General features: G+C 36.4%; 1 protein-coding gene across 1 annotated transcript in view; it reads left to right on the forward strand.

Moving 5' to 3' along the window:
* LOC150105008 (protein Obscurin-like) overlaps positions 1-13399 on the forward strand; it is a 790953-nt gene that overhangs the window by 98034 nt on the left and 679520 nt on the right. Inside the window, exons 9-10 of the mRNA XM_090395103.1 lie at positions 1583-1667; positions 2650-3053. Coding sequence (XP_090251229.1) covers positions 1583-1667; positions 2650-3053 — 489 coding nt within the window. The remainder of the gene's footprint in view (positions 1-1582; positions 1668-2649; positions 3054-13399) is intronic.

Genomic DNA, 13399 nt, shown 5'->3' on the forward strand with positions numbered 1-13399 from the left:
AACAAACCAAAGTGGCTTTTTTTTTTCTTTTTTTTCTGGTTACTGATGAGAGTTCAAATACACCTGAAATGAGTGTCTAGTCAGTGAAACTGTACAGCAGCACATTGTAATGAAAGACGGTTTGCGTATCCCTACGGAGGATGGCTGTTGACATTAGAACAAAGCCTGCTGTTCATTTTCATCGTTGAACATTAAAATCAGTTTTGGCGGTTTAAACAAATTGTTTTAGCAAAATAAAGCTATTTGTTTATTGTGCTTTATTTGGCTATATAACATGTAAATTTCCTGTTTCCTCTAAAGTTACCAAACTACGAAAATTATCTACAAACAAAGTTTATTTATAATCATATCTATGCATAAAAATAGCTGAGCACAAATGGAACGATAAAATAAGATCATTGCTACTAGTAGCCATGTCATCAGCATGTGTGACGTCAGCAATGCTACTAAGCATATGCATACATACAGTATATACGGCATGCCTGGCACCCAATGTGGTATGCTGTGTGTGTGTGTGTCAATGCTTGGCAACTTTTCTAACAGGCTGTCATCAACCACGTCACATCCATCCTCTTCATTTACTGTTGGCATGCTTGTCAAATTACTCCCAAACTATCTTCTATGTTTGTTCACATCTTTGAGTTTTAGAAAGACTGAAGTTTATTATTGCAAAGCGAAATGTTCAAAGACTAGCTTATGCAGCGTATCTTGTTAATCTGCACTTGTTAATTCCAACTGAATCCAAGCATTCGGGAAATACAAAAAGGTCTACATTTTTTTTAGTTAAAAATATTCGTAATTGAATCTGTTATGTTATTGCCAGGTTAACTGTTTACGTTTTGGATGGCATCATGTTTTCTCACCTTGATCTGATTAAAAATATTGTCTATGTTGACTCTTTTAGCCGCGGAATTAGACAAATTGCAACCTACAAATAGGCAGCGAATCATATCTTAGATATCCTTTTTATTTGTTTATTTTGACCGGATTTTTCATTTAAAGGAGTGTACATTAAATAATTTAGATATATTTCACTCCGAATAAGTAAATTAGTGACTTTCTCACAAGTTCTTTGGTTTACACCAAACGAATGGATATTCAAAAAATATTTAGAATTTAGAAAGAAAAATATTTAGAAAGCTACGATGATTGAAGCATTCAAAGTAATATTTTACTAATCCTAGTTACTTCACACATTTATCGAAGAATAAAATCTGGAAACAAAGAAGTTTTAATGGGTTTTTTTTTGTGCATCCAAAAATCAGATATTTGGTACAATACGTGGCCAAACAATTACTCTTTTTATATTTGGTAAATCATTCAACAAAAACACTTCCTTATTTGGTATCAAAATATTCCCGTATACATTTCAAAGAAAATAGAATCTCAATTACCAAACTCAATTCAGTTTAGCGCAAAGCAAAACGAGCAAAAATATATATATAAATATAAAAATATAAATATAAAAAATAGTAAAACTTTTATAACAGTTTCAAAATAGTAAAATTTACTGTCTATTTTATGTGAAGTATAATTATAATAATACTATAATTATTAATAATCTCGCTTTTTTTCCCATCAGGCAGTTTTTGCGACTGAGGAAGAAGCTGCCATGTCCTATTCTCGATCGTATCGATCAAGTTCCTCGTCGTACAGATACAAAGATGGTAAGATTCGAAGCATTTTTATATGTGCAAAATATATCCATATTATAATCCTAAATTCTAAGCACTCGCCACGTACCATTTATATTTTAATTGAATATTATATTATTATATCATTATTATATACGGTGTTCGATCCAATGTTCTTTTGGACCTAAGAGCCAAGTTAGAAATAAAATATTTCTAATATTTCTTACAGATATGAGAATCATGAGGAAAATTATCAGTTTACAAATGGCATCAATGGCATAATTATATTAAAATAACAATATTAAAAAATAGCGACATTATTAATATTCAAAAATGCGTAAGCAAAGCTAATCTATAGTATGTTATGCTGATATCCAACAGAATAACATGGTCCTGTACAGCCTATGCTTTGGACTTAAAGTCCAGGAAAATACTAAAATAATACTGGCAATTGTCTGATATGGGATTCACAAAACGCGGCCGGGATGTTGCCTCAGTGTCGCACTATTTAAAATGCAAGAAGTATGAAGAGTGCACAAAATGTTAATCATTTTCGCGAAAGGTAAGAAACTCATAGTACATAAGCGCCAGGGGTGAGCTAAGAGTTAGATAACCTGGCAGTTCCTCTGTAAAAGGCCATGGAACTTTAACATAACTATAATATAACATTTTATCTGTCATATTAGAGCCTCGGAAGCTAATTCGATAACGACAATGCTCTTTAGTTGGAAATAGACCTGGGTTTGAATCCCGTGTACAATGCAAAGAACCTTTATATGGACTTTTCAACTGAAGGTGAGTTGGATAATTTACGGAGATTGCAAGGTTCTGCATCCTGAAAAAAAAGGCTCATCGACGACACGCAATTAACAGACATAATCCATTGTCTTCTTCACTTTAGTTGCTCTAGTCATGGTTCCAAACAACAACAACAATATTTGCCATATTTTATCTGATATGTTATCCCTTAGAATGCCCATTAGAAACTTACAAGATGTATTTGATACATTTTCAGAACCTGCAGAGGAATATAGTCGAACCTCCCACCGTGCCTCATCCAGAGTGTCTTCATCTCATTACGACATTGAAGATTCCTTCTCCAGGACTAGTCGAACCTCAATAGGTGACGAAACATTTTCTTCTCTCCGTCGGTCCGAAACTTATAGAGACGAAGGGGATGACCTTCTCTCGTCAACAGCACGCAGGTCTTCCAGGACCTTGACCACAAGAAACGGTGATGACGGTGTAGGTGACATGATGTCGTATCGAAGGTCGAAGGTTGCTTACGATGTGGACGATTCCAGTTTCTCATCTACAAGGGCATCTGAACGTTTGACAATGACTGCTAGTGACAGTGGCTTCTTGAGGTCATCGAAACCATACTCGGAAGGTTACACAATTGGCGCTGCCGAACCAAAAGTAAGCATATTTCATTTGTGAGCCGATTGCTACAAATTTTTAAACAGCTTTTTCGACAGTCCTCACTGATCTCACGAATTCTCAACTCCATTTTTTTTTCTTTAATTACTTTGCATTTAAAACCGTAATAATTAATGAACATGGAGTAGTTTAATGCTTTCTTAAGTTTGACTAGTGTCTTCCACAATTTATGAACCAGCAGAGTATATAGTATATGCAGTGTGATCACTGCATATACTCTGCTGTTCATAAATATACATTTCGGGACTAACAGCCAGGTGAGACTGCTGCAGTTATTCCATAGCTCAACCGCTAGGAATGGGTAGAGTAGAATCTGTTGGGTCATTTATTATTTCAGGTTTGTATTTATTAACGAAAAGTTATAATAAGGAGAAGCAATGAATGCGTACGTGCGTGTGTGTGTGTGTGTATGTGTGTGTGTGTGTGTGTGTGTGTGTGTGTGTGTGTGTGTGTGTGTGTGTGTGTGTGTGTGTGTGTGTGTGTGTGTGTGTGTGTGAAAGGCATTAATAGGAGTTGGTCCATCTTTGCTGTTATAACAGGCCGGAATGTTTTGGGAAAGCGCTTTCCACTAGAGTTTAGTACGTTGCTGCGGCAATTCCCTTCCATTCTTCCAGATCATTAGTGAGGTCGGTCATTGGTGTCTGACGATTCCGCCTGGCTCGACATTGGCGGTCCAGTTCATCACAAGTGTTCAATGGGGTTAAGATTAAGACTCTGTGCAGACCAATCAAGTTCTTCAATATCTATTTAATCAAACTATTCCTGCACAGACCTCGCTTTGTGCAAGGGGACATTGTCGTATTCATACAGGAAAAGATCCTCGTCGAACTGTTGCCATAAAGTTGGAAACACAGAATTGTCTAGAATGTCACTATAGGCCACAGTGTTAAGATTCCCCATGATTAGAACTAGAGGCATGATACCTCCTCCACCAAACTCACAGTTGGCACAACACAGTCGGTCGGGCAGGTGACGTCCTCCTGAGATCGGCCAAAACCTAGACTCGTCTGTCGGACTGTCAGATGTTGAAGCTTGTTTCATCACTCCAGAGAACGCGTTTCCAATGTTCTAGAGTCCAATGGGGAGAGTGGTCACCAGATGGACAGCTTGACATCAGAAAGGGCAACGCCCTTGTTGATGTAAGGCTTATGGATTTCCATGGTGGCTGCGCGGCCTTGGAAATCCATATTTTTCGGCTCTCTCCCGACGAATAGTTGTGGTCTTGGTGTTGCTTTTTATTGTGATTTTATGTGGCCTTGCGGTTGTGATTTTTCTCTTGTTGCTCCTAGCCGTTTCCACTTCACAATAACATCACTTAGAGCAGGAATTTCCTGAACCGAAATGTTGCAAAGGGGACATTCTGTGATAGAGTCGCCTCGAAAGTCAGAGCTCTTCAATACAGGCCCATTTTACTGTTTGGAAATTTAACGATAAAATGAGTTGATTGTGAATAGCTATCTATTTATATTGCGTAATAATTCTGCGGTATAATTCCTGCAAATTTGAAACAGACTCTCGGTTAATTCAAATCTAGGGAAAGGCTTCACATATTTCATTTTCAAGTATATAAGCTCCCCTATTACAAAAGAGACATTCGTTTAATTTGCTGGTGCTGAAAGGCAGAGAGGACTATTAATACAGGTGTATAAGATAATGGATAAACTAAGCGACATTAAAGATGAATTTTTTTCAAAAAAACGTTTGAGAGTGAATGAAATACCTACAAAGTTATACTTTCAGAAACAACAACAACAATAATAATAATAATAATAATAATAATAATAATAATAATAATAATAATAATAATAATAATAATAACAGATTGGACTTGAGCAATATAGTTTCGGGTAGTGGTTTAAGAATAATGAAGTGATTTATTTACATTATCTCAATAGATTCAGTAAAAGTCTAGATCCATAATTATGGAAGCATGAAATGTGGAACAGACAAAGGAAAGAATAACACGAAAGAAAGGTATTCCAATATGTCTCTGATATAAAACTGACTTGTCTTGATATTTATTAAGAAATAATAACTCCTGTCGAAACCAAATCAAACTAGTATTAATTATGGATCTTCAGAAAAATCGATCTTTGAGTATTGGATTTTGTTACTGAAGTAGATACAAGATAAGCAGTTTATTCGACTAATTCGTTTTCTGCTTTACTCTCACTTAAGTGTTATAATTTCAAAGAAAATAGCTATGTGTTTAAACATAACACCTATTATCTATTTTAAGGGAAAAAAATGTGACAATTAGCCCATTTTTATTTTATTGTTTATTCGATATGGTGAATCCTATCACTTATTTCGAACTGCCCGATCTAAATTGAACACTCCTACAAATCCCGTTGTTTTCTGGCAAGTGTTCCTGTTAGGATTTCTCGTTTTCCGAGGTGGAAAACCCCTGCTTCCATAACTTCCAAGAGTGATGAGTACATAAACCGACTATCCTCTTCTTCTTCTTCTGCATCTTTTGCCACTTAAGTAGGGTCGCTGTTTGTGGTGTACATAAACCGACTAGCCTTATTGAAAATGGCTATGAAATTCCTCGCGTCATAAACGGCGTTTAAGTCACGATCTTCTTCGCATGCTGTTAACTCCAAAGATTGGAAACTCTTTTCCATCACAGAATTTTCTATGGAAACATTACAAAAAATATTAAATTACTCGCCGAATTTTGACTAGAAGACGGGAATTCTAGCTACTCACGAATTTATAGAAAATATAGATGGTGAGGGCGAAAGCTGTTTTAGCTGGTTTCAAGTTTTAGCTATAACATATGTACTCTGCTCAAAACGGGTGTACTTGAGCTTTATTTTTAAGCTTATTTTGCATTAAATTTTGTTAAAAATATATAGAGAGGTGTTATGTAATCATTACCCCTCTGTATATTTTTAACAAAATTTAACAAGTTTCTCGACCTTAGTGATCGAGTGGAGAGTGCCTCTGATTTCCAAACAGCAATGCATTAATCTCGCTGTATTGGGGATGTCTGTGAATATCTTTAGGAAGTAAACAATCTTCGTCCCGTGTGAAACCACCACATTTACTTATTGGGGCATCGAAGTGACTTAAAAATACCATTTTTGATCTTTAAAGAGGGAAAAGGTTCTGCAGTTATTTAATCATTGGGCAACTTTTGGTTCCAGTGTAAGTTTTATTCTATTTCATGGCAAATCCTATAAAGATAAACCCATCCATGAAAAGTTTCCAACCTTCTTTAGATGGGAATGTCTAGATTCATATTGCGCGGAATAATAGAAAAGTTATGTTATTATCTTGTGAACGAAGTAAATTTTGTCATTTCATCATACTTTGTTAATACTTTTAATTCGCGAATACATCATAACTATATGAATCATGCAACTCAGTTGTCTTCCTTTTAAGTAATAAAAATGTGCAACTGTTGCTAGCCAGGTAGGCCAAAATGTTTCGTGTGGGTGTGGGTGGGTGGGTGTGCTGCGTGTGGTTATTTTCAGCACAGCAAATATGCAAAATTATAAGTGGGTAGTTTGATCACCAAGACTGCAATGTTAGAAGTTCAACATCTTGTATATTTGATACAAGCAATTAAATGTTTGACAGATGTCAAACATTTAATTGTGCTTACATTTACATTGATATACACTTAAATCGTGTATATGAAGCTCTAATTCATCAAACCAAAGAACCAGCATCACGCAGTCACTGAACTTGCTTAAGCAAGTTAAGGGAAGACTTTAAGTGGAAAAGAGGAAAAAAAAATCTTAATCTCTAAGAGCCAATTGAGAGCATGTTTTAGAGCGTGTTTCAAAATCATGATCAGTACTAATCTGGCAGATTTATGTTGATTAAATTCATATTTAGTTTATTTCATCAATATACATCTTCTTATTTATATTTATTAGATATGTATTGATTTTATTGATTTAAATTTTTATCAATCTTTCGAAGTTAGAATATTGATACTTTAACATTAAGAACAATTACAAGTAGCTTTAATGTTAGTTTATGTGTTTAAACTTTAGATGAAACAATATTTCAAAATGTAATTTCATATTTAATGCGAGAATATTATCGAAAAATTTTGCAGTTATGTATTATGAGTAAAGATGGCGACACTGTACATAATAACTGGCACTCTCGTTACTTTTTTTTTTTTTTTTAAAATAGCACTAAATAATATCTCCTACTGTGTGAGCAGTTATAAGTGTTTAAACATCTAGAACAGGGGTGGCCAACCCTTTACGTTCTATGCGCCAATTTTTTTTTTTTTTTCGCATACGAGTTCAGATGCGCCTTGAAACTCCTGTACCCTTAAAAACTCCAAGTAAAAATATGTTAATATAGACATGATATATCGATTTAATATAAAAACAATATTCCTCTCCGTAACGCAGACCCAAGCACTAGCTTCAGTTTTCCTTCTGTTTCAGTCCGATGTTGTGTTTTATAGCGTCTGTTAAGATCATGTCTTTCATTATGTGAGAGTGTTTTCACAAAATATGCACAACGGTTTTTCTGACGGATTCTCTATAAATAAGAACTCATTTTCTCACTGATCATTGAATTCACGCGTCACTTTCAGTTTTTCTTTTGCTCATATTCTTTTGCACTGTGATTGGTAACCGAATGTATAAACAAGGCTTAATTTTCGAAAAAGTACAAAACTGCAAATGTTCACAAAAGATGAATAAAGCACAACTCCGTAGCGCAAGAGCGTCAGTTGTAAACTGACTGGCAAAAACCCTATGACACGCCGTGCAAAAGATGTGCAAGAAAGAATAAAATCGCTAAAAATAATTACTAAGTTTTAGTTAGTTTTTCTACAAATCGGTTTTTGGTTAATACTTTTCGCAATAAATAGGCTTAGCTTTTTTTATTATTATCATTAGAGTCCAATACGCCATAGGTTGGCTATCCGTAAAAGTTCTACAATCTTAATAAGTTTTTCAATATTTCTAGAATGATTGTCCCACTTGAGGTAATTTCATTTTTCAAGAGATAATAAACGCTTACTGTTTGTATCATAATATTCTATGAATGCAAAACACGAATTCTCAGAATTCATATCTAAAACTGAATATAATTTTAAAATAAAACTAATTTAAATTAAAAAAAAAATAGAAAATGTGAAATCTTCCATAAGCTAATAAGATAATTTTTTAATGCGTAGAATGTAATTTAGTTTCACCTTACTTCCAACTACCAGTTATCTCGTCTGTCACATGCTGGTGACTCTCCAAGCTCTTTTTGTGCATGATTACCTCCACAAATAATTGTGAAATTATAATACACTAATACCAAGCATGTTCAAGGTTATAAAAAAATCGGGAATGTATTCTTCTGAACTTCTGAAAGCGAATCAATGTTTTATGCGAGTACGCACGCGCGCGCGCGCGGGCACACACACACACACACACACACACACACACACACACACACACACACACACACACACACACACACACACACACACACACACACACACACACACACACACACACACACACACACACACACACACACACACACGAGAGAGAGAGAGAGAGAGAGAGACGTTATCAGAGATATCCACTTTAGTATTTCGGCTAATCATGAGAATAGCCTCCACATGTTAGGGCATCGACTCCACTAGTTTCTGGAAACGTTTCACATGTTAGTAATTCTTCACCAAAAGTTATTAGCATTAGCGAGACGTGGCTGACAGACAGAAGATGATATATATATATATTTTTTGTTTGTTTTTATGTTGGGCCCATTCACGAGAGGTTGGTTGATCAACCTATAGTACATTAGTACCGTGTATGGGTGAAGGAATTTGGATATAATGTAATGATTCTAGTATTGTCATGGTAGACAGAGCGAACAAGGTAGTAAGTAAGCAGGGTTATTGATGATAATATTGAAGAGATCAGTTAAGGACAAAATTCAAGAATGGAGAAATAGAATAAAGAAATAGCATAACAAGATATCGAAGCATGTTTTTTTAAAGAGTAGATCATGTCTCAGTAATTTACTTCCTTTTTCATAATAAAGTAACAAATGAGTTGAGAAAGAGAATGGCCACACACGATACTGCTGGACGTTTCCAAGCATTTGGCAAGATACTGCATGGAATTTTACATAAACCGTAGCAAATGGATTTCGATATGAACCTGTGACGTGTATAGGAAAACATCTGGATAGATATCAGCGAGTAGTTTATGAAAGAATGAGTTCTGTAGTTGGCTGTTGCTATTTAGCTTGTACATCAGTATATAGGAAATTGTCTGAGGAAAAATATTCAGTTGTTTTCCGATGATGTAAAATTGGATAGAGCAATACATGTATGTCATAAAGAATATGTAGAGATATTGCAAGATGATAAAAGCAGACTAATAGTATGGTCAGAGAAGAATAGCTATCGGTTTAATATGTCAGAAGGTAAGGTTATGCATTTGGGGATGAAAAGGTTACTAGCTATATTGATGCAACTGGGACTGCAGGAAATTAATGAGACTAGAGATTTAAGGCTGCTTGTGGATTGTGAGTTGAAATTCATAGGCCATGTTGCAAACTTTGAAAATAGTTCATTTGATTACCTGGTTATTAAAGAACATTCTGACAAGCAGAGATAGGACTTTTTATGTTTTTTAAGGCTTTGATCCGACCCCTCTGTCTGTTGTGCACATATCCAATCACCTGCGTTTCTTGAAGATATGGAAGAGATGGAGAAGAGCCAGAGGCCACTGATCCAGATGGTGGCAAGTCTGTGAAATGCACCTTAAGCATATAGGTTGAAGATTTGTGTTACACAAATTGGTTGATAGTGACACAGGGAGGATAATATAAAGACACATAAGATATGTAAAGGGTTTTCAGGATTGATACAAAGGAAATGTTTCAGTACGTGACCAATGTCGGAAGAACTGGAATCATCCCGACAGATTGAATGAGAATCTAGTTTACAAGCGCTTGAAGAGTAGTTTTTTTTCTTAGGGTGCGGTGGATGACTAGACCGGGTTGCGTGGGTCAACTGTGAGTGTTTTGTCGGCCAGTGAGTTTAAAGCGAAATATGACAGTGATTATGAGAATGATGGTTAGTGTTTGGTAACATGTTAGTTGACCTCCAGCTATGAGTCTACAGACTCCATGGTGGTGCCCATGGAGTCTGTAGACTCATAGCTGATCTGTTGCCAGTGAGTACCCATCACGCATTCTCGTTTAACCACACCTTGAAAATTTGAACCCTCTCAATACGATTGAGATCGTAGAGTGAGATGATCACTTTCCGCCAAAACCATCCCTCGTCAACATGTGTCCTGAGATATGCCCCATTATCCTGTTGAAGGTGTCCAAGGAAATTTGTCAACTGAATTGATGTACATGATCAACAGTGATGTTGCCTATGATGCACACCAATTCAGTTAGATCAAGTCCTTGTTTTACTGGTATGATATGCAAGGACCAGTGAAGTAAGGACTGCGAAGGAGTTCTAAGAAAACATAACCACTCCACTGCCTGCACCTTGAGTGTTGTGACCAAGCATAATGGCTTTGTGTTGTTGTAGTCATGTCTGTCTTTCCTTTCTTCATTCCATTCGACTTTCCTTCAGTTTTGGTATGTCCAATTCTGATGTTTGTTCATTTATCCCATACCAGCTGTTTTTTTTTTTGTTTTTTTTGATGGCGTAGTACCATGTTTATTGTTATATCTTATTAGGCAAAATGTCTGACACATAGTTAAAAAGCTATTTAATAGATACATTCCCTTGCAGTCTCTAGTTATATCACGCATTATGTGACCTATTGCACATCAGCTGTACTCCTCACTACCCTCCGTCTGCCTTTACCATCGATCTCTTACTTCCGACATACACGCCGATGACTTGACATTTTTTATTTATCATTTCATTCTCGGTACATTCGAAACTCTGTACTTGAATATCAGAAGCGAGAAGCTGTTTCTAAGATACTCTTATCAGCACGTGTGACTCATATTATTATCTCGCGTATAAAGCCACTAATAATCTTTGCTGATTGTCACACACATACCTGAACATCGATACTGTCTTCTGGAGGCAACACACCAACGGTTTATGCCTGCCATATAATTAGACGTGCAGTTAATGGATTCCATTATCTTGGAAAATGTCTACGATATTTTGACCACCGAGTGCATGCCTGGGAGTACATGTACGTAATCACGCGCACGCGCGCGCGCGCACACACGCACACACACACACACACACACACACACACACACACACACACACACACACACACACACACACACACACACACACACACTAATAACGCCTTTTATTTCCCAAATGGAGTAGTTGGGCCTCTCTTTTAGCAATAAATAACTTTTGGGAAGCATCCAGTCTCTATCCTTATTCGTCAGTGATATATCAAAACGATCAGTGATCATAATAGACAACATGACAGAGAGCTGCAGCCATCTCATGTTCCTAAACCCCAACTGGTAATGTTATTATATACAATAGTGCGAGTCTACGGTTGATTTTACGAGTTTCATGAAAGAGGGAAAAACTTATTTTCCCTTTGTTAAAATTGATTCATTCGGGAACCGGCTGAATAAAATTTAAAAAACAAAATCCTCTAGTTTTCGACTAGAATCGAACCTATAACATCTTCTTTTGGCAGCCTAACATTACTGAACCAGAAATGTTGCCAAAATATTACTCCGCCATCTTCAGACATATACACACACATGCACATATACGAGAGCCGTCTGAAAAGTTCTCGGCCTAACAATGAAAAAACGAATTTATAATTTAAAAATTATTTTTATTTTTCAACATAATCTTCCTTAAGACTAATACATTTATTCCAGCGATGCTCCACCCCCCCCCCCCCATTATCCCGTCCCTGTAAAGGTTCTCAGTAAGATCTGAAAAATACCCCTCTACAACTGCAATCACCTCTTGATCGCAGTTGTAGAGGAAAACGCTGGTCAGCGTTTTTCCTCTACAACTTCCTCGAAGAAAAACGCTGACCAGCGAGGAAGAGTTTTAGTTTTGGGAAGAGATAGAAGTCAGAGGGAGCTAAATCTGGGTAATAGGGTGGATGTTCCAACAATTCATAGTGCAGATCCCTCAATTTTCCCATTGCCAAAATACCTTTTGGCAATGGGAAAATCATCTTTCATCAGGACAATGTCCCTGCCCCTTGGGCAGGGGCATTGTCCTGATGAAAGATGATTTTTTTTTTTCTGCAAACCGGGTCTTTTCTCACGAATTGTCTAGTCTGGTTAAAAGATCGGAATAATATTCCCCGGTTATAGTTTTACCCTTTTCAAGATAATTAATAAACAAAATGCTTTTAGCATCACCAATCACCGACGCCATGGCCTTTCCTGATGATGGAACTGACTTTGACGCTGAACATCCGGATTCTGTCCACTGTTTTGACTACTGTTTGGATTCTGATGTGTAATGGTGAATCTAAGTCTCATCCAAATAATAAATAAAGTAATAAATCGACGCAAAAAATCAGGTTTATTCTTATTAAAATGTTCCAAGCACTGTTCAGAGATTTTAATGCGAGTGTGTTTTTGATGTGCTGTGAGCAAGCGCGGCATCCATCTTGCGCAAAGCTTTTTCATATGCAATTCTTCATGCAAAATATATCCTACAGGTTCTTTTGAAATGCCTCTAGTCTCAGAAATTTTACGCACTTTGAGTGGCCGATCATCCAATACTATATCGTGCACTTGAGCCGTGATTTCTGTCACTCTTTTTGGACGTCCTTCACGTGGATCATCTTCAAGGCTGGTACGGCCACGTTTAAACTCGGCAGCCCATTTCTTAATTATTGAAAACGAAGGAGAAGCGTGCCCATAAACTTTTATGAACTTCGAATGAATTTCTTTTGGCGTTAAACCTTCTTTTACAAAGAATTTTATAACCGCATGATACTCAGTTTTATCCATTTTAAAGGATACAGACAACACTTTTGATTCAGACAGCTGTATAAAACAAAGTATTTGATGGAATGACTTGTAATTTCACATGGATGCTTATGACAGATGTACCAACTTAGAAAAAAAAAATCTTCCTGATAGTGTTGCCATCTGTGGTCCAGGCCCAGAACATTTCAGACCATCCTCGTATTTTTTCATTTAATAGCACATGTGTACAGAATATTGGTATTTTACATTTGGATAAAAGCGTTATATGATATTTTGCCAATGCATGACAAAATTGGGGGTGGGGGAAGACAAAATCTTGAGAGAGGGGGGAAAAAGACCATGCTCATTCTCTAACGAACAGTATGCCCTTCGATTTTTGTAAGCATGTGCCCCATCAAAATAGTTAGAAATCATCTGTAGTTCGG

The sequence above is a fragment of the Typopeltis vanoorti genome, chromosome 7 (assembly GCF_054136105.1).
Source record: "Typopeltis vanoorti isolate ZY-2024b chromosome 7, IOZ_Tvanoo_1.0, whole genome shotgun sequence".
NCBI lineage: Eukaryota > Metazoa > Arthropoda > Arachnida > Uropygi > Thelyphonidae > Typopeltis > Typopeltis vanoorti.